The 23,185-nt window shown below is 40.6% G+C and overlaps 1 protein-coding gene across 1 annotated transcript in view; it reads right to left on the minus strand.

The window, feature by feature from the left end:
* CDH2 (cadherin 2) overlaps window positions 1-23,185 on the minus strand; it is a 122,060-nt gene that overhangs the window by 94,698 nt on the left and 4,177 nt on the right. The window contains exon 2 of the mRNA XM_075494547.1: window positions 15,616-15,727. Coding sequence (XP_075350662.1) covers window positions 15,616-15,727 — 112 coding nt within the window. The remainder of the gene's footprint in view (window positions 1-15,615; window positions 15,728-23,185) is intronic.

Here is a 23,185-nt window from a genome sequence, read left to right on the forward strand (position 1 = left end):
CAACGAGACAAGCAGCACAACACGTTTTCCTCCCCAACTGGACCCAGGCAGAATGTTCTTCTACGGTATGCAACAGAAGTCACACAGCCGCCTTCAAGAAGACAGCAGGCAGTCTTCAAAAACAGCTTTTTCCAAGAACTTATTTGGTTACCCTACAAAAAGTGTAAGTACCATGTGAAAGTTGATAATCACTTACAGGAACAAATGTTCAGAGCTTACTTCTTCAGTCTATTATTGATGTCCTGCACGATAAAAGGGGCTTCAAAAATTAAGAATTATATTTGTGTGCTGTTGTTTTTTAAGAGGAACACACGACTCGGTAACTTTCCTTTTCATTTGAAATCAGCTGGAGTATAAAACCCACAGGCTCGGAGACGGTGGCCACCTTAAGCCAGACTTCATCCCTGCGCTATGACCTGCCCAGCAGACCGGAGCAGCCACACAAAGCTTTGCTGGGATTACAACACATATTTCCCTCTTGCAAAATTGGGTCCTAAAGCCATGTGCACCTGTGCTTTTGCAGGTTTTGCTTCCTTTAAACAACAAACCCACTGAAGGCTAACAAAATCTTTCATTTTAGTGACTACTTTGGTTTTTGGGGGATTTTGTGTTTCAGCATCTGTAAACTACAGAGCCTTTGTTGCAAAAATCAAGAGGAGGAAATAACTAACATCATTTGCAGTTCTAACAACTGACAAAATCACCTCCTCTGAGGAGAAAATGATCTATTTTATAAATAATGACACATATCATTCTTAAATATTTAATCTGCACACAAGCATAATGACAAGATTTTAATTAAATGAGACATGACACAGTCAGAAGTGCAGATAGTGACATGCAGCCTAAGAATGAGAGGGGTTTCTTTTGTTGTTTGGTTGGTTTTTAAGTTTCAATGTGATATGGACTTCATTCTGGTTCTGGGAAACATGCTGAATGAATTACAAGTAGGCAAAAACACCTCCGACACCTGAAACGCCTCGTGTTGCTTTTTGCTCCAAGCTGTTAAAACTCCTGCCCTAATATATCTCAGCTCTGCATAAATACACTCCAACAGGTTAAAATTTCACTCCATTTCATTGCTTCTCTCTTCTACACAGTCTGGAAAGCGCTGTGATACTGACCTTTTCCAGCTACCTTCATACACACAAACGCTCCCTGCTCGCATGTGCTGCCCCCGTTTCCACTAATTTCAGCAGTATTTCTGCTCTTATGTAATAAGTACCTTTTCAACACAAACTCCTTCAGAAGAAACCAAACCAACCAAGGCTCTTTTTGCATAACCTATCAAGCAGCTATCAGTTAGTGGCTACTGAATGCAGGTCGCAGACTGGATCTGAACCTGTGAGCTCCAAGGGACCTACATTCCCCCATTTGCCATCCCCTGAGAACTGAATTAATCAATTTTTTATAAAAGCACAAACATGCACTAAAGCACTGTAAAGGGAAAACTGCAGTTATTTGAACAGAAAAGCACATACTGAATTGGAAAGCCAAAGACTTTCACTGGCATATTATTTCTATGATGTAAAAAGCATACTAGCTGCCTTATAGAAAACTCTTAACAGAATTTTTTGGGGTTTTGGTTTTGTTCAGGTTTTTTCCCTTGAACTCAGACCATAACCAGTACTGAAAGCTGAATCTAAGCAAACAATAATTGGATTTAATGAATGCACAGCGATAAGAATTTGATTTAGGGAAGTACGTTCCAAAGAATTTTAGCATAAAAGATGATGCTGAACAACAAACACCATGAACAGCCGATGGAAGGAGTATATGGGGATGATAAAACCACATAGTTGACCCACTGATATAGTCACACTCCCATCTGTCAACAAACAATACGCTTACAGAGGGTTATCAGTGTGTCAGTGTTATCGGTGTGTCAATGACTGAGAGAGGTTTTATAGATTAGAGAATAAAGAGTTTAAAAAGGCCCCAAAATCCAAATTTTAAATCTATGATCATTATTTACCTTTCCCCACAACAGTTCTTACGCAACAGCTTTGTTGTGTGGTTCTCCTTTACAGAAAAATAAGTTTACAAACTACTTAAGCCAGGCATTAAGTTAAATTCAAGTTTAAGAACCTGCACTCTATGCAGCAGAAAACCCTACAACACAAACACCAATAATATTTTATGCATCTAGTTTCTGGCACAAGGCTTGAAAGTTAAATGGCTATACCATACAGCAATAATTTTAATAATGAACATAAACATGGTCCAAATCCAGGAAAGTCAAGAGAATAATTTCCACTGACTCAGCTACGCATCAAATCCTATGTGCACTACTAGTTGACAAAACCTGAAAGAAATGAAGACAGAAAAAACCTCATACACACTCAGTATTATGTTACTGATGTTTAAAAGCCACTCACTTGTGGAAGATAAAGGGATTTTTTTTTTTCCCTCTTTTCATGTACTTGAACCAAAATATTGACCTAATGTAACCAGTGAGCCACCATTAATAAAAGCTCCATGCTGAAAAACAACTAAAAGCTTACCCTCCACCCACACATAATTTTGATACAGGTATGCTAAATGCAGAAACTAAAGCCTATTTACATAGATGTTTTGCTTATATTTGATTGCCAGTTTACTTGTATTTGAATATCAATTTGCGAGGTAATTAGAGAACATTGCTGAGCCCATTACAGAAAAATAGTGCTCCACCATTAACTGCAGTGCCATCTCACTAATTCCTTTAAAGACTGGCTTCAAACACCATCTTCATCTCCATTCAAAACAATTAGTGTACATTTATTTCACATTTTAAACTGCAGAGAATCAAATTTTTAAACACTTTAACAGATTGCACTGCTATTTTGATAGCTTTTATGTTACATATTATGCTTTCAGGGATTCATAAGTTTCCTATTTAAGAGAATGTTAAACTGGAACTCACAGAGGGTCTTAAATAATTCCTCTTCTCTACAACCTGAGAGACATGTGCCATTAACTTTCAAAACAAAACAAAACCTACTTCTTAAAAGACAGCACAGTGCACAAGAAAGAGGTTGCTCCTGCAGGCGAGCAGACAAGATCATAGTATCTGCCACTGCGCACAGGTCTGCCAAAACATAGCAGACAGTAAAAGGGAAGAGGAAAATAATTCAAAATGGGCCCAGTTTCTGAAGGTCTGCTTGCAGCTCAGAGAAGGAAGAGATGCACCCAAGCCGTGCTGTGCTGCTCCTCTGCCCGGAGCATCAGTGCCCACCAGCAGGCAGGGGCTGCAGCAGGGCGAGGGATGGCAGCCGCGGGCAGCGCTGGGTGCCCTGGTTCTCTGGGATTATCCACAGCCAGGCTGGCAGGTTAATGGGATTGCTCACTGTCATCTGCAACCCAGCTATGAACCGCCAGCAGAATTCGCCACTATGCCTGGATGGGGCTGGGATGCAACAGGCAGCAAGGGACAGGGAGGGAGCTGATCCTCAGCTGCCCAATCCTGGAAAAAATTAAAACAGCAGTAAGAAAGCACTGCAGGGAGAAAAGGGAAAGAACAAAACAAAACCAAAAAAAGGCTAACAGAAAATCTAACACAGCGGAGTCTCATTCACCTATGACCTCCTTTTCCCTCATCACCCCTAACAGACCCCTTTTCTAATTAACTTACCCCCTTTTCTACAGCAGGTCTGAGTAAATCAACAAAGCAAGCTGACCCAGGTGAGAACTAGCACACCACAAAAAGCAGGGATAGTTTTATGTCAGATCAACTTGCTGATTTAACTCACTCATCCTGCAGCCACATCACTGTGACGTATTCATAACTCAAGGAAAGAAAGTTGCATTTTTGGTATAGCCTCTCCTAGCTTTACTTCAGGCTGGTATTTTCACATGCACTTAAACTGCACATCTATAGTCAAGGTGAGAAACAAGGAAAAAAACATTACTGGTATCAATTCACTTGTAGTAAGTAAGAAGCAGCAGTGGGTTTTGACACCACTCTACAGACACTGATGGACTCCAACCACTCAAACCCAATGCTGCCTCCAGAACAGTGAACAAGCCATGATGTGCAGCTATAGGTACTCCTTTAGTGAACCTCATATCCTGCCTGTAAGATCAGTTTATCTTCAAAAGGCTCTTCCTTGTGCATGTTCTGATCTTGGCTGAATACTCAGATAATTAAGTTTCTCAGCATTAGTATAAATTGCAAAAAAAAAAAATGGGAGATGTGGGCATCGTGTTGTCATTCTAATGTCAAAAAAGCCTAGCAGTTTCTCCTAGAAAAGCTTCTCAGCACTATCTGCTCACTTAATTCACTTCGGTGAGCTCCACTGAGTCCTTGGCATTTCCCTTAGGATGGGTATCAGATGCCCATGATTAGTTCAAACTGGATGTCATAAGGGAATCTGAAAGTACTCCAAGATACTTTCCTTCCTACCTTAGGTTGCTTCTGCACTCTTCTTTCAACCAATGCCAAGTTTCTCTGTTCTTTCTAGAGTTGTGGAGAACCTGTGTTTTCCCTTCCCCCTTGAACTACACCAGGGTCTCTATCCATTCCTCCACCCATTCCAGCATCCTTCATCACCCGGATTCTTTTGCTTCCATCCTTTCCCTAGCCTCAGCCCCATTCTCCACTCCAGAGTTTCACCCCACTCATACCCCAACATTATTCTCCTTGCCCTCTGGAGGACAAATCACCCAGATGGGATATATGGAGAGGAGTGGAAAACCATCTGTGTTGTGTTAAATTGGAAAGATTTAAAGGGTACCAAAGGCCAGCTACTCCTTCTACAGCCTAATTAGAAGATAACAGCAACTCTAGTCATTTCCCTTCCATCCAAAATCTGACACTGTTCCCTTGCACCTTCCTTCTGCCCCTCCTATCTTCTCAGTTCAGCAGGACTGACTGATGCCTAGCACATGGCCTGAGAGTTGGAAGTGGACACTTCCAAAAGCTATCATTTCCAGATTAAAAAAATGCCCCCATGTTGAGTGTCACAAGTTCAACCAAAAGCAATGAATCTGCCTCACTGCATTCAACCAAAATAAGAGCAGTTCAAATGGTACTTGGATTTGTTGATTGACATCCAAGTCTTCAACACAGTAGTATTTAATGTAGTCATTAGGTGTTTCAGTACTACTGGAATTTATCTCTATTTAGGATGGTAGTATGTTCTGTAATAAAGGGCATTTTCCTATAATATCGGTTCAATAGGACGCTCTAGTAAATTTGCCTTCCAGATTGTTAGAAAGATGACAAGTCAACAAAAAGATGTATTGTAGTCTTCAGCGAGAATTTGAATGTGTAATTATACATACCATGTGCCTCACGTTATGCTAACACAGATGGCCTCACCTGAGTTTTTGCTCCATGTGTCCAGATGTGTATACCGATCTACACATAAAAAAATTATTCTTTTTTTTTTTTTAATGCAGCTGTTGCAAGCAACAGCAACTCTTCTTCTATCACTAAATAAATCTCACATACCTAAGGGCACCTTTTTCTGCTGGGGAGGCTTTCTGCACAGCTTTGCAACCGCCATTTCTCGTAGCCTCCCCTAGAGCACGGGTCAGCCTTGGACAAGGCTCTAGCTATAGCGATTCCAGGAGAAATAATGGCCCCTTGGGAATCAAGGCCAGATGGCGTACTTTAAAACTGAGCTAAGGCTACACCAAATGCGGTTAGAAACCGTATAAAGCTAGACTCAGGTTCAGAGGCAGAAACAAACATCTCCTTTACCATACCCCGTTGAGCCATGCCCAGAGCTTACTAGGGCAGCTGACAACTCGGCTCTAGTAATTCATATTTCTGCACACAGAAAGGACACTACATTTGAGATCCTCCTAAGTAACCAGCTGAACATAGGAAAAGGGAATAAGTACTAATTAATTCAGTGCATTCCAAGTAAATGCACCATAAACAGAAATGACTATGAGAGCTGGACTAATTAACTAAGATAGTAATTTACACATCCCAGAACACTGCAACCATTCAGGATTTCTGTAATTTCTCTGTAAGCTTATTTTTCTCTTTATCAAGATGTAGTTATAAGAATCTACACTGGAGATAGAAGCAGCGTTCCTTTTTCAGGGAATAAAGGTGCGTTAAGTTTCTTCTCTGGAAAAAGTGGACAGCCCAGCTGAAGTGCCTCTACACCAATGCATGGAGCATGGGCAACAAACAGGAGGAGTTGGAAGCTACCGTGCTGCTAGAAAGCTACGACCTAGTTGCCGTTAATGAAACTTGGTGGGACAAATCCCATGACTGGAGCGCAGCTATTGATGGCTACAGGCTGTTGAAAAGGGACAGGCAAGGAAGGAGGGGCGGAGGTGGTGGCCTCTACATCAAGAAATGGATAGAGTGTGAAGAGCTGTCTCTGAATAATAGCCACGAGCAGGTTGAAAGCTTATGGGTAACAATCAGAGACCGAGGCAACAAAGGGAACTTTGTGGTCGGTGTCTACTACAGGCCACCCGATCAAGGGGAGCCTATTCACGAAGCCTTCTTACTCCAACTACAGGAGGCATCACGCTCCCAGGCTCTCGTCCTGCTGGGGGACTTCAGCCACCCCGACATCTGCTGGAAAAGTAGCAAAATGAGCTGTAGGCAATCCAGTAGACTCCTGCAACGCACTGAGGATAACTTCTTATGCCAGGTAATAGACAGCCCTACCAGAGGGCATGCGATAGCCCTACCAGATAGGGACCTGATGGTCACCAATGCAAGTGAGCTAATCGGTGACATCAAGATTGGAGGCAGCCTGGGCTGCAGTGATCATGCACTGGTGGAGTTTGCAGTCCTGAGGGGTATGGGTCAGGCGAAGAGTCGAGTCAGGACCCTGAATTTTAGGAAAGCAAAATTCCATCTCTTCAAGGAGTTAGTCAACAGGACCCCCCTGGGAAACTGCCCTCAGGGACAAGGGAGCAGAACAGAGCTGGCAGATCTTTAAGGACGCTCTCCATAGAGCACAAGAGCTCTCGATCCCCAGGTGTAAGAAATCAGGCAAGGAAGGCAAGAGACTGGCACGGATGAGTCAAGACCTGGTGGTCAAACTAAAGGGCCAGAAGGAAATGCACAGGCAGTGGAAGCAGGGACAGGTGTCCTGGGAAGAGTATAGGGACGCTGCCCGGTTGTGTAGGGAGGGGGTCAGGAAGACCAAGGCACAGCTGGAGCTGAACTCAGCAAGGGATGCAAAGAATACTAAGAAGGGCTTCTACAGGTGTATCAGCCAGACAAGGAAGGTCAAAGAAAGCGTACCCTCCCTGATGAGCAAGACTGGCAAACTGGTAACAGCGGACGAGGAGAAGGCTGAGGTACTCAGCAACTTCTTTGCCTCAGTCTTCACTGGCAACCTCTCTTCCACACCTCCTGAGTAGATGGACTGCAAGACGGGGACTGGGGGAACACAGTCCCTCCCACTGTAAGAGAAGATCAGGTTCATGACCACCTGAGGAACCTGAACATACCTAAGTCTATGGGACCTGATGAGATGCATCCCAGAGTCCTGAGGGAACTGGATGATGTGGTTGCCAAGCCACTCTCCATGATATCTGAAAAGTCACGGCAGTCAGGTGAAGTCCCCGGTGACTGGATAAAGGGAAGCATTGCACCCATTTTTAAAAAGGGTAGAAAGGAGGACCCCGGGAACTGCCGACCTGTCAGCCTCACCTCTGTGCCTGGGAAGATCATGGAACAGATCCTCCTAGAAGCTATGCTAAGGCACATGGAGGACAGGGAAGTGATTTGAGACAGCCAGCATGGCTTCACCAAGGGCAAGTCCTGCCTGACCAACCTAACGGCCTTCTATGATGGAGTGACTACATCAGTGGACAAGGGAAGAGCTATGGATGTCATCCATCTGGACTTCTGTAAGGCCTTGGACACGGTCCCCCACAACATCCTTCTCTCTAAATTGGAGAGATATGGATTTGATGGGTGGACTGTTTGATGGATGAGGAAATGGTTGGATGGTTGCATCCAGAGGGTAGCGGTCAACGGCTTAATGTCCAGATGGAGATCAGTGACAAGTGGTGTCCCTCAGGGGTTGGGACCAGTACTGTTTAATGTCTTCATCAATGACATAGACAGTGGGATTGAGTGCACCCTCAGCAAGTTTCCAGATGACACCAAGCTGAGTGGTGCGGTTGACACGCCTGAGGGACAAGATGTCATCCAGAAGGGACCTGGACAAGCTCAAGAAGTGGGCCCCCGTGAACCTCATGAGGTTCAACAAGGCCAAGTGCAAGGTCCTGCACCGGGGTCACAGCAACCTCTGGTATCAATACAGGCTGGGGGATGATGTGATTGAGGGCAGCCCTGAGGAGAGGGACTGAGGGTACTGATGGATGAAAAGCTGGACATGAGCTGACAATGTGCACTCACAGCCCAGGCAGCCAACTATATCCTGGGCTGCATCAAAAGAAGCGTGGCCAGCAGGTTGAGGGAGGTGATTCTGCTCCTCTGCTCTGCTCTGGTGAGAGCCCACCTGCAGTGCTGCCTCCAGCTCTGGAGCCCTCAGCACAGGAAAGACATGGAGCTGTTGGAGCGGGTCCAGAGGAAAGCCACGAAGATGATCCGAGGGCTGGAGCACCTCTCCTATGAAGAAAGGCTGAGAGAGTGGGGGTTGTTCAGCCTGGAGAAGAGAAGGCTCTGGGGAGACCTTATAGCAGCCTTTCAGTACTTAAAGGGGGCCTATAGGAAAGATGGGGACAGACTTTTCAGCAAGGCCTGTTGTGACAGGACAAGAAGCAATGGTTTTAAACTAAAGGAGGGCAGATTTAGACTGGATTTAAGAAAGAAATGTTTTACAATGAGGGTGGTGAGGCACTGGGACAGGTTGCCCAGAGAGGTGGCAGATGCCCCATCCCTGGAAACGTTCAAGGTCAGGTTGGACGGGGCTCTGAGCAACCTGATGCAATTGAAGATGTCCCTGGTCATTGCAGGGGGGTTGGACTAGATGACCTTTAAAAGGTCCCTTCCAACCCAAACTATTCTATGATAATAGTGCATTTAGGATTTTTTTAACTACAAAATATATTTCCACCTCTAATCCAAACATTCCATAGAAGGAAAACGTTTTGTTTAGTACATATTTATAGGTTTATTTTAGAACTACTTCTTATCTAGAACTCAAGTGATAAATTCTTTAATACTGGATATACAAATTGATCCAAATAGTAAAATTCCATAACAGCTTTAGGGTCCACCAAGGGATAATAGAGTTAGGTTTCTGAAATATTTGTCCTTTGCGCACATCCAAAACATCACTGAATTTCATTATTTACATTTATTCTCTGTTTATATATATATATGTAATGTTCTACATACTAGCTTGCAATGAGAAAATCACAACATTAATCAGTAGCTTAATACTAAAGAGTAAAATCAGGTATCACATACAAATCAGATGTAGAACTTTACAGATATTAAAGCGAGAAAAAAAGGAGTCACCATTCAAATAGGTATTTTACCACACCACCTTCAGTAAGGTGAACATATTTTATGTATACTCTAGGATATTTTCTATGTTTAACTAAGGAGTGGGGAAAAGGGAGTAAGGAAACCACATCTCAAGAAAAGCAGTATCTTGCTTCGGCAGAAGAAAGCTCTGATTTTCAGGGGACAAGTATCTGAGAATACGTTAAGAACTTGCTACATGAATAGACAACAGGCATCATAAAACAGGCACTGTGCTAGTGTACTTAAAGCAAACAGAAGCAGCTCTTCCAATTCAGTATAGCAAGCTCAATACTGACACAGGAGAATTTAGGATGCTGTGGGGTACGGAAAGAGGACAAACAGGAAAGCTGTTTGAGAAAAGACGAGGAAAAGGATTAAAAAGGCAAGAGACTGAGAATCAGAACACAACTGTAACATTAAATCAACAAGGCACAGCATCACCAAGTAACGGCATTAAAATTTACTCTGCTTCACACAGAAGAGGGCAAAACTAAACCTACTAAACGTTAAGCGGGGGGGGTGGGGGGAATATTACCAACATAAGCTTCTGAAAAAAAAAAAAAAATCTCACTCCCACTAAGGCTTAAAAGAATAGCTAGAAGGATCGTGTTTTGGGTTTGGGTTTTTTTTTTTTTGGTTGGTTGGTTTGGGTTTTTTTTTGGTTGGGTTTGTTTGGGGTTTTTTTTGAGGGGGGGAGGGTACAGGAAGAGAATTTCAGAAAAAAAAAATACATTTGGGAATAATTGAAACATTTTTTTCCCAGCTTGCCAGCAGTTCATAGAGAGACCCCATCCATCTGAGATTCTTTGGCTGTCTGCCTGGAAGGAACTTGTCAACTTGTCTTTTTGCTTAAGGCAAGGAGACTTCAAACAAAGTGGTTAACATTTTAATTTTTTTCATGGAAAAAAAAAGTCCAAAACTTTTTTTGTAGGGAAAGACTAATTTCCCTCTTGGAAAATATGATTCTGCTAAAAATACTTTCCTTAGCTCTACTGTTAATGTGCACTGGAATATCAAAGACATGCTACCATAGTAAGAATACAATTGTGTAAGAGTTGTTTATAGAAAGGAATGAGACATAAGCCTTAAAAGATATGCTGCTGACTTCGGTTTTAAGCATGATGACGTTTTTAAAAGGCATTTAATTCTTAGCTGTCAATGGGCATTTTTATACGTAAAATGATAAAACACCACTAGCAGCAAAAAAAGCCGAGTGGCTTCACCTGGGACAGACAGCACCCACGTAACCTCCTACGTCATGAAATAACATTATTACTTTTAAATGCCAGGCAATTCCCCAAGTACCACATTCCCAACAACATGTTTCTGGATTGTTTCAGACCAACTGCTATTTCCAATGGTAAACTACAAAATAAGTCAGTGGGAATGCCAAAATCAAGTTTTGTCATTCATTTTGAAAGCATCAAAACAAATATGATTTTCTAAGCACTTCACTGCTAGAAGAGAAAAGGCAGCAGGGACACCACGGCTCTGTTTAAGCATACAAAATCCTTCAGGAAAAACCTAAGGAGTAGGAGTGTGAGTTTTACCCCAGATAAATTGATTAACCCTGTTCACTTTATGGCTTTATGAGCACTTGGTACCAGGCTCAAAGAGGAAGGAAGGCGTAAGTGTGCCTCTTTTGGCAACACTGTCAGCTCGCTCCAGCTTAACTGGCTCATGAAACTGTGCTGTTACTCATACATAATCACCACTTATCTCAGTTATCAACACCAAAACATTTTTTTTCTTTATCATTGTGCAACTCAAGGAGCTTAGAAATATTTTATATCTACACAACGCTCAAAAGGATACATTTAAGAATCTTGTCTAGACAATGAATTTGCTTAGCAGAGAACAAAAATAATGCATTTAGTAACAGGACAGACAATGTTAAAATAAATTATTTGAAAGATAAGAAAGCACTAAAATAAATTATCAAAGTAAGAATCTCTAACTTTAAGATATGATTCTGCAAATAACCATTCAAGTAACCTTCCTAGGTGAATGATTTTAGTAGAAATGCATTATTTGTATCTTAAAATTTGCAGGATATAGAACAAAGATTAGATAAACAGGCTGGACATACATATCAAACTGCCACAAGTACTTTTTCCTGGATCAACTACGGAACTGCAATAAAACCAGCACAAAGCAAGGGCATTTAATATAGTAAACATAACTCCTCTAACTTCTTCTTCTCCGAATACTACATCTTATGTATGGTCCTCCAGACAGTAATCATACTTTATTTACAGAAACCATTCAGAAGTACTATGCCTGTAAATTTGGGTTAGATATCTACTTCTACTAGGCGATGGCTGGTGACTTGTTATTTGCATGTGATTTATTTTCTTTTTAAAATTTTGGAACATTTATTCCTAAAATACTTAAAAGTATATTAAATTCTAAAATATCTGGAGGCCCAAAATAACTCCACTGTTTTATCACTAAGACACTTTCTAGAGACGCATAAAGCTTCTTTTAATTTTGTTTCAAAGATTATTACTTTCTTTTTCCTCCCTTTACAGAAGTGAAGGTACTAGTTCTGAGCCCACCCAGTTCCTTGGTAAAAATCACTAATTTCACTAAAGTGACCGATACCAAGTGGAACTACATGTAAAACATTACAAATAGATTCAAAATTAAACCTACTGTACTTAGCTTACATGCGTCTAGTGACCTGAGCGTATTGCATCTTGAAGTCAGACTTGCCAGACTTTGTGCAAAACAAGTGTAAGACATCAGCTTTGAAGAGTCTTCAAGGCTACAACCGGTGAAGTCTGTCCCAGGGAACATGGCAGCACAGGACACTGGTGAGACTATGCCAGAAGGAGACAACAGGACACAGCCTATGCTGCAGGCTACCTCCTACACAGCTCAGTCAAGACCTACTGAAGGAGTAGCTTCCAACTTCTTTTGCTGTGCCTTCCCAACTCACTGCATCTCCTCCCTACAAGAGAGTCCCTGTTTCCTCATCCTGAAACCAAGGGCAGCTATCTTTCTCTTTCCTTCCCTCTACCCACACTAATAAATGTGACGGTTTTTTTCCCTTTTCCAATTTATGTTATTCTGAATGCATTGCTCCACCGATTTTTCACATATTGTGACAATTGAACATGTAGTGGCCTCTCATGCCCTCACGCACAGAAGGAGAAATTAGTAGAGGCTGACATATTATCCTAGTCATATGAATGAAAACACAAAACCATTATCAATTATAAAGACCCTTTTTGGTTTTTTATAATGTAATAGGAACAAGTCCGACCCTCCCTCAAAAACTAGAGCCACCTGAATACAGAAACAGAAAGAGAAACCTCTCCAGAAAATAGACTATCCTGTGGGGCGTGGTAAAACCCTGCTCCATACTCTGAGGTAAACATTTCTTATAATAATACTTTAAAAACCAGATATTCTATGTTACTGTAACAACTGAAAGGCACAGATCAACAAGTCATATGATAATTCTGATTTCATTTAAGTTTTGGTGAGTAAGATGGAAACTGCAGACCTTAAGAGAGGCTTGTCCCCCACTGTGCAAGATAAAAGCAAATGAACAAGACCGGTAATAAACATACGGTCATTTTCTTGGTCAGTATTTTAAGAAGTAACTTGTCAAGAAAGCATCAAGTCAGGTTCAAATCATTCTGCAGCTGGCTGAGAGGACCACAAAGCCTCTGTGCTTGCGGTATCAATGCAGAAAATGAAAGAAAATTAAAGCTTTCACTTCTAAACCATATAGAAAACCTACAGTTATACGCCTCACTTCTGAATTCATACTAGTATAAGCATGAAGTTAAACAGGCGAGGCAACTGAGATCAGAATCAGGCCCATGGTTATCCCTAAGAAGCAAATGTCATGCAACTATACTTAACTTGCAGCGTCATCTGAATCTAGTTTAATAACCAGAAAATAGGCTTTTGACAACAATAGTATTTCAAAATGACAGTGTAATTAAATTTAAGTCAAAGCTATGCAATGACAGACCGTATGTTTATGTGTAACCAGCAAATTATATGCTTTTAAGCATGTCAGAATTTTCAAAAGAGTTAACCATTGCAGTAATTCAACTGAGGAAATAGTGGCAGGAAACAAACTCCCCCAGGTCATTTTTCATCCAGCTGATATGATGTGATACATACTGTATGCCTCGTACAGTTTTTCCAATTCCTACTTCCCTAAAATGCTATGCGTTTTAATACCATTGAAGGACAAACCAACAGTCAGGCTTCACTCACTTCTGAGAAGTAAGGGAAGGGACTGTGTGAATGCAATGAGTAATGAGAAAGGAAGTCAGTCTGCCATCCTATGTTACTAGTTCAGACTCAGTTAAGACTGCTCAGTCATCATCATCAGATTTGCATGAGCAATGCCAACACAGAATTAGTGGGCAGTCCACTGTAGTTCCTAGCTGGTGGGGGAAAAAAAAAAAATGGGGAGAAATTGCAGAAAGGGTCTTGATGAAGAGTAAAGAGAACTTTCGCAGGACAGGGTAGATCTCAAAACCTGTGTGATCTCCATTTTAAGATGAACTGATGGCACGATAATTAACCAGTAACAAACATTTGGTGGTTTCAAGGTGGCAGCTTTGGAAATCACTTGCCCACTGTGCTCTCTGTCCCTGTTTCTGCCCCTCTCTCCAGGTTTGTGCATCACCTACCAAAGGAGTTCTCAGTGCCAATGGCTATTGCAGGAGTCTACTGTAGAGTCATCTATTAACTCCCATTTGGCAGGAAAGCAAGGAAAATTCTCTTTCCTCTTTATTATTTTCTCAACTGGCAGAATATTTACTTTAATACATGAATTTCTAAGCTATTCTTTATTAAAGAAAAGTCTGTGGTGATAGAATATACTTCCTTGAAACTGAAGAGAAAAAGCTTTAATAAGTGAAGTTTAAATACACTTAAGCTAATCAATTCATCCTGCATTCAATTTTCCATTATACTTCTAAAAAAGCACAAAACAGGTCTGTAAAAATATAATTAAGGAGAGAGACTGCTACATACAGCATGTAAACCCACGACTACAGCTTTCACTTCATTTGTTTTGCAGACTCAGAATTTTTTTCATTTAAATGTCTTGATCTGTGTAACCGTATTTATATGTGAAAGAAACAACAAATTAAATTAGTTCTTATTTAAGATGTATTTGAAACCGTCTAAAACTGATGTTCTTAGTCAGTTCCATAATTTCCAAATGAGATGGGAAAAAAAAAAATTATATGTTAGCAGTTTAGAAAACAGCCAAATTAATGCACATTTTTAAAAATGTTTTAATTCTACAAACTTGTATACTGAAACTTAACTGGTTGGGAAATCTAGGAAAGATTCAGAGCATGTGCCTCTGTGTCCTACAGATGACTACTCTATCCCTGAAAAAGAGAGACATAAAAAGAGCAGCAAACCGAATTCCCAACCTGGACGACCGGTGGGCAGATGCACTGACTGCAGTGCATCCCCGACGGAGGCAAGGGCTTGCACTTGCTGAGCACGCCATGAGCTCGGGAGCGGGTCATCCTCGGCCTGGGCACCGTGCCATTCAGACGTAGGTAGGTGCCAGGGTGAGAGAGCAGCACACTGCCCAAGAGACAGCACCGGCACTGCCCTGCCTCTCCTGGCACGGCTCCTCGCAGAGCCCGCAGCACTGCTGTCACCGACCGAGGGCTCACGGGCAAGCGCTCTCTCATGTTGCTGCCTGTCCTGTGTCTTGCTTTCCATACGTGTCTATCCTCAGGTTGCCAGGAAAAAGCAGTAAGGGAACTATCTCTGCATTAATGTGAGTGCTAGGACTGGGTGTAAGTGCAGTACATCTATGGGAGATGTAAAGCAGAGGGATATTTTCTTTACCTGATCATCATTCGTACACGGGCTCTAAGTATAGACTGATGGCATACATATCGTCAGTGGTAATAAGAAATATCAGTATGAATGCTGTGCTGAGAAAAAGAATTAGCGGATGATCACAGGAAGGTTCGCATCGCTCAGTATTTTCAAATTATGGTCAGAGGTGCATGTGCTACCACTAATGCCAACAGATTTTCCAAGTCCTATGACAGTAATCAAAAAAATAATCACAGAGCAGCTGACGTTCTTTCCTGCAAGAGTCTGTGCCCTATTTAAGGACGAAAATGCTCCAGAGTGATTTATGGTTATGACTACGGGGGGGCGGGGGTGGAAGGAGGAATTCAAAACATCTTTTCTAACCGTACCGTTGAGAAGAGGCTGTCCTCCATGTACACTCCTTGACACCACTGCACTGTGAACATCTTCAGGAAATCCAGTCTTGCAAGACATATCTTCACAGGTTGCTTTTATTGGTGCCTGAAATGCAAGACAAAATTTATGTAATACTTGCAACCCTCATTCACCAGAGAAACATTCCAGTTGGCACATACTCCATTTTGCTGCTGTCTTGTACAAGCAGCATCTTTGTTTCTGAATGACTGCAATTAGGACCGTGAGGGCAAAGGGTTAATCTTTCTGATAACTGGAATGGAAGGAACAAATCCCACTTGTCTGGTAAGATCTAAATAATACACAATCTTGATTCTTCTGACAACTGAACATTTCCACTAAACCAGCCATCGAGACTGAAGGGGAATCATAGGGGGAACAAAAACATTCCTTCTTCTGGAAATAAACGTTGCACAAAACCCATCAGTAACTTTTTCATAGCCAGATTACTTGAGAGGAATTACTTCAAACACTGATTTAAAATGCTTTATTTAGAGTATTTCTATGTGAGGTTGCACCAGTACAAGTAAACTAAGATAAAATGCTACATTTTCAGTAACTTAGCAGAACTTAGATTTGCGTTCACATTCAAACAGATACCATATAAAGCCAAATGTTTCCAATGCAATCTCCTTCTATTTCAAAGGGATGTTAAGTTAAAAGGAGAGCAGCTCATTATTAAATTTGCACAACAAGGGAAGAGCAGAGCCACTGAAACTGTTTGTTCTCTCACTTGTTAAGAAAGCTTCCCCTCAAATCGCGTTCTTAAAGAGTTTCATAAATGGCTTTTTATTAAGAAATATAATACAGCATTTGGAAACTTGTTTGTTCTGTAGTGTTCCATGTTCAGAAGATAATTCTGATGGATAAGCTGGTTTCCAGGACAGTTTGTTGCCTAGTTGAAAAAAAAACATCCAATTTTCTGTGGCAAAGGACTAAGATTTCTTTTCAGTGGATTCTTTCCGTCTCATTTTACGGCTGCACAAAACAACAGCCCAGCTTACATGTGGCTAAGTGACCATAAATGGCAAAACCCCTTTCACGCTGCACAAGGCAGAGAGGCCAGCTCCCACGCCAGCTTGGGCTGAGATACATCCTAGAAATCATGAGAGCCCTCGCACAATCTCAAACACGCCTACATGCCAACTAAAGGCCTATCCATGTGCATGCCCAGACGTAGTATATGGTCTTTGACAGCACGAGCAACTGTGCTGCTATATCATACCTAAATCTGATCAAGACTTAAATTAGATTTTCCTTTTTACTTTCCCAGATGGGCTTCCATCAAGTAGACCTACTCAAAGCCATGTAAGCATGTCTGCATACACTTGGCAAAGCAAGCCCTACAGGAAAAAGAAAAATAGGGATGGAGAAAGAGATGATGGTGTTACAACTGTTTACCATCGTAACCTCAGGGAAAGAGAGCATTAGAGCAGAGGTGGGGCAAGAGCATCTCAAGCCACAAGGGTCTCCTCAGGGAAGAGAGATCGGGCAGCAGTGTAATCTCTCCACCGACAGTCATGGGCAAGCTCAGCATGCCAACCCCTACTGGAATAACTTTATCGCTAATACAAGGAGGGATTCATAACACATTGCGTTGCACCAACACGGTCCTAACTAAGCTGCTCAACACTGACACTGGCAAGAAAAAAAAAATTAAAATAAAAATTTACTATCTAACTCCAAGTTAATGAACTATCTAGGTAAGCGCCCAGTAAGAGAACTCGTAATTACCAAGTGTCCAGTTAACCTAAAGTGTGACGTGGGTTTAATTGTGACTCAATTGTGACACAGGTATCTCATCTACAATCACCTATGCACTTTAAAATGTTTACATGGGGACCCTAAAGAGAAAGCAAGCACAAAGCAACAGTTTAAGCTGCCAGGGGACTATATTACCTGCAAAGCTGGAACTTGGACCTGTAGCTAAGCTCCAACAGTCCATTTACACATTGAGTTTTTAAGATAAAAATATGGTAAAACAAAAATAATTACAATTCCAATTCCCAGTTTTCTCAGCTTTAGAACTCAAATCACAAGTTTGATAAGGTTTCCATAATTTGAAAGAAAAATAGTAAGACTTGTTTAAACTACTGCAGAAAAGGTGACCTCAAAGCAAATGTGATCGAGAAGGGTAAAAAAAAAAAAAAAAAAATAGCCTTTCATGGTATCCTTGAAACAAAAAGGTCCTGGGTGGGCAGCTGAGGAGATAGCAGGATTTTTAACAAGTCCGCACTGATGCGCCTGGGAATCTTTCAGCCTTTCCAGCAATCTATATGTACTAAACAGCTCTTATAAACTGAAACAATGCCCACTGAAACAAAGGCTGGGGGACATGAATAGAGAGCCTTCTTTATTCTTTCATTTGCAGCCATCAATTTTATCCGGAAACAAAAGACTGTACTCTGCTCTCCAAAAACAGCCCTTTGTAAAGATTGTTTGAGAATAAAAACACAAGGGAAGGAAGAATTCAAATTTTCAGCAATTCTTAATCGCCCTATGTTAAGCGTTTTGAATTAAGTAGAAGTTGTAGCTTCAGACACGCTGGGTCATATCAAGTTCAGCCTAAGAGTACTGCAAGACTTAAACCATTTTAACTCTAAGCAAAGAAGGATGCTGAAATATTTTTATCCCCTTATCTGGGGCAAAAGGGGAAAGCTAGTGAAGATTATGGGGCACATTATTGTAATTTACAGGATTTTGTGTGATTAGTACAATTCCCAAGGCTATTTCAAACATAAGATAATATTACTTGTACATTCATCTACAGAAGGACACTACTTAAAAAAATATCTTAAGATGGAAAGCAATTACCTTAGCTTGTACCCATATAAAACCTACTTAATGGAGTTACAAAGCTGTGAATGAGCTCAGCACTTGGAAAATTCTCCTCTCAAGTACTAACAGACTTTGCTACAGCAAAATAGGGTTACTACTGAAAAACTATTCTGCTTTCCTGATCCCTTATGGTTTATTTAGTCATTCTGAACTGCAAAATGAGTAAGAAGCATTACTATCTCCAGATGCTAAAGAGCTAACACCTAGTGAAACGTGGTGTCAGATCGTGCATATAAACTCAGTACGGTAGATCTCAGATTAAATGCAATAGGCAAACTGCAATTATGAAGCAACATGATGTAAATTGGAAGTCCTCTGTCAAAGTTATTATTCAATCAATTAAAAGAATTGGCCGTTTCGATATACTTATGGCAGTTAAGCCTTCAGTTTTCATACCCTGCTCCTCAGTTAGCTTACTTTCATATCTAGATATCTGAGTCTCTAGAAAGCTGTGGTTTAATTTCAAGGTTGTATTCCAGCTCAGTTTAAAAAAAACAACCAACCAAACAACAGCCTGTTGACAATCTCAACTTCATAATTCTAAAGGATTCGTGCTTACATCTTTTTCTAAACACCACCAGTAAGTGTCTTCCAACAATACAGGCTTCACACTTGTGAAAAGTTTATAAATTAAAACAAGAATAAAGCCAGACAGGATTGCTTTACTAGCATTGACAGTTCTGGACTAACACCTCTTTCCAGTTTCCATACTTTCCAAAAAGTAGTCACATTTAGAATGCAATTCTGTAAAGAAACATCTATTTAAAAATGCAAGCTCACCACACAACTGTAGCAGCAATTTTGTATCACAAAACACAGCCTAAATCGGCGGAATTGGGCTCTTAAACACAGCTTTCAAACAGGGCTGATTTTGTTCTCTCTGCATACGCCATACACCACTGGAGTTCACTAGTAGCTATTAATCTGAAATACCAAAGTCTCTGTTTTTCCACTGTTTGCATCTGCATGTACTACAACATTAGATTTCTTAATATCAATTGTACCAAAACACAAGGGAAGTTGTTTTTGAAAGACTGCTTTCTTTTATGCTTAATGTAGCGTACTCCTATAGGAAAATAAGCCTAGGTAGTAAAGTGAGAAACAGAGGGGTATGCATGAGACAAATATCATACTATACAGTTATAACTGGACATAGTACAGCTGCTAGTTGCCAAATCCAGCCAATTCACAGGGCATTATTGTGCAAAGCTCAAAACAACGTCTGACATAATTACATGTATGACAGAGCAGGAATGGGGTATTTGAGCTCTCCCTCCTTAATAACCGACATTAATTTGCAACTATGACAGTAATATTCGACTTAGGCACATACCACAGAAACATTTGTGACTGTGTTTAAAGACTGGGTGTTTCCTCATTAATGTAAAGGCCACGATGGTACCCAATACTCATTCACAACTTTGGTAACTCTAGGGATGGTTCTATCCATTTTTAGTTTTGCGCACATACATCATCTGACACAGCTGTACAAGGTGGGTCATTTTACGATGAGCTTCTACTTACTACCATAAAGCATGTGAAAGATGCTCTGCAGGACAATAGACACATCTCTGAAATGCTTTAGATGCTAAACTTGAAAACATTCAGCAACTCCTTCTTAATCTCTGACTTGCTGCAAAGAGCTGTAACAGTTTATAACCTCACGGTACTCAGTACTCCAGCAAATGTAGTCAAGTACAATTTGTTTTCAACTGTAGACTGCAACTGGAGAAAAAGAAAAGTGCCTTTCATTCAAATTGTTCTGGAAGCCAAAAGCTTCCAAAGTGGGTGCCAGGCTATGGCACTAATGACCCAGAGGTCATTCAGTTACAGTAGAAAGGGCTTTCGTTATGCCATCTTCACTTCTAGTTAGTACTGTACTTCGTGAACCAGGAGATTTTAGATCAGAAAGTCCAGCTTCTGAAACCAATACTTAAAGCTCTCGAACACTTTCCCAAAATAACAGGATCTGCAACTTTTATGCTACCTTCTGGTTTAAGATGAGTTGCCTTAAACCACCACTGGTTACCACAGGTTATCATAGCTTTACAAATTAGAGAATCTCAACAAACCGTGTTCGTAGTCTGTTCTGTTAACCCCAACTGACAGACAATGTTCACTTGCTTTATTAAACGCAGAGGTATTTCTTTGGTATATCCCACATAGCACAAAGCCATAACCCAATTTGGACTTTCCCCTTCCGCCAACTAGGAGAACATGGAGTGCTGCAGCTTCCAAGACATGTGCTTCTCCAGACAAGCCACAGCTCCTATGAGAGAAGGATGTCTTAAAATTTCAACTGCAGTAACAAAACCAAATGGAATTTCTGTAAGTCACATTTTTTAATTTAAAAAAAATAAAAAATAAAAAATCAGCCCTGTGTTTGACTATGTACCCTCATTTCTTTAAGAGAGGAAACCTTCTCTGTCTGATTTGGTAACAGCCATTGCATTGCTCATGTTGAACATCTCCGCTCATGAAAACTGCTGCTAATGCTTACAAGAGGATGCTGCATTTTTCCGACCTTCGGGGGAGGCCTTGCAAGGCCTATCTGGAAGAACTCTTCTGGGGGATCACAAAATTTTAACTATGTCTTCAGCTGCTGGGTGATAATTATATGCTAATTATAAGGAATGGAGGAGTTCCTAGAGGAGTCTGTTGGTAAAAATATATTTTTTAAATATGTCAAGGAGTGCCTAGAGGAGAGGATAAACGTGCCTTTTGGAAACATGATATTTAATTAAATACACGAATACTGACCAAAACCAAATAGTTTAAGTGAAACGTTGAAAAGATTTGGCAGCAATATACCTTCCATCTTGGAAGCTGCTGATCCCGTATCTGTTTTCATAAGCCATATAAAAATAGAAAGCCTAATTTCCCCTCTTTATTCAGATAGAGATCCCATGATCTTTCAGTGAGAACTGCAGGATCAAATCAAATGATGAATCACACAGATTTGGTTATATACCTCTCAAGGTGAACGGCAGCACGGCCCAACACCCAGGTGAAAAAGGTCCCTCTCAGATCACTCACAAACCACAAATGCACTTTGGCAAAATACAAACCCTCCCTAAACTCATCCTGCAATAACGTACAACACCCTTCTTCTTCTTAAGACTCACCTCTACGTGTGCCAGTACTAACTCGGCCAACCAGGGAGTCTCGGTTCAGTGGTAGGCAAGGAGAAGTGCTATCGTAATTACCATTGCTATTGCAAATGATGCTAAGCAGTCCTTCTGCTTTCATCGCTCTCCACCCCTGATGTCTCATTGCATCTTACGCACAGCTAGTGCCACCGGGTTAGTGCAAATACACAGAGTATTCAGTGAGGACACTATGGGTTCCTCCTATGCTTTATAACAAAAAAGCTATTTAAAATAACAACGCCAGGGAACATTAGAGGTTGAGTAGCCTTTGGGGACCAGACTCGTGTTTTGTGTGTGTACATTGTTTGAAATAAATTAAATTCTCATCCTAATGGGAGCACTGGTGAACTACTAAAACTACTGCAAGTTTTCTGAACTTTTTTTTTTTGTTAACCTAAAAAAGCATTTACAAAACCAGTGAGAGACAGAAAGAGAGTTTAACTGGTAAATGATCCTCTTACTCAGGCAAGAAAAGTCATTCAACAATTCCTGCTCCTTACCACATGACAAAAAGTCCCTTACGCAAGACTGTCTGTATTGAGTAAAAATAACTTTACTTGACAACTTCCTCAAGCTATTTTTAAATATACACATGCACTCCTGTCACAACTAAATTGTCTTATGTGTTACTGTGTTCAGTTATTAAAAAACCCTAATAAATTAAATTATTGACATAAAAGTGTCATTGAAACTAATTAAGACAGGACATCACAGGGCTCTTGCAGTGACGTTCCTGGGAGTTCCTCCAATTTCTGGGAGCAGAAAGAAAAACAATTGATGCGAAGTTTTTGAATTACATACTCTTGACTAGATGTAGTTCAAAAGTATGATCATTTTGGACAATATTTTAAAAACTGGTATCATAAAAAACTATACATTCACCTTTCTAGCACATTAAGCTGCATGCCTATGTAGCAATACTACCCACGAAGAGAGACAGCAGTAAAAAGCTTTCTAGAAAACACATAACATTTATTAAAAATACATAAATTGACAATACAAGAGAATATATGCTTTCTGTTACATCATCAGCATATATATTTCTGAGCTTACTACAACATCTGCTCAGATAATCAGAACTTCTTTAATACACGAAATTATCTCCTGTTTTGTCAACCGATGATTTAAATTCCCAAAATTCATTGTCAATTTACACAACCTTATCTGTCCTATAACAGATGTAAAAAGTAGTTTTAAAAAAAGTCTTTTCACAAAATAAATATTTAAATAATATATCCAGTTTAATATCCAAAGAGATACTTCTATTTTTTTTTCTTCAGTTCTGCAATTATCTGAATTTTGAGGATGTGTCAGTGGTAGCACTATCACCTAGACCAGACAGACAAGGATTAGAGAGCTCTTTGCTGCAATATCCTGCCACATTTAACTTTTCAGATAGGTTCTTTGAAGACAAAGCAAAACCAGAACAGAAAGATCTACATCCAAAAAGGCTGAGCCACTCACATAACTATCCTGTTCTGGGGCTTATGAAACGCATTATAAAATGCATTCAATTCACTTTGAAAGGAGTTAATGATGTTGGAGTCTGATTTGTTAA

The sequence above is a fragment of the Mycteria americana genome, chromosome 2 (assembly GCF_035582795.1).
Source record: "Mycteria americana isolate JAX WOST 10 ecotype Jacksonville Zoo and Gardens chromosome 2, USCA_MyAme_1.0, whole genome shotgun sequence".
In the NCBI taxonomy this organism is placed as follows: domain Eukaryota; kingdom Metazoa; phylum Chordata; class Aves; order Ciconiiformes; family Ciconiidae; genus Mycteria; species Mycteria americana.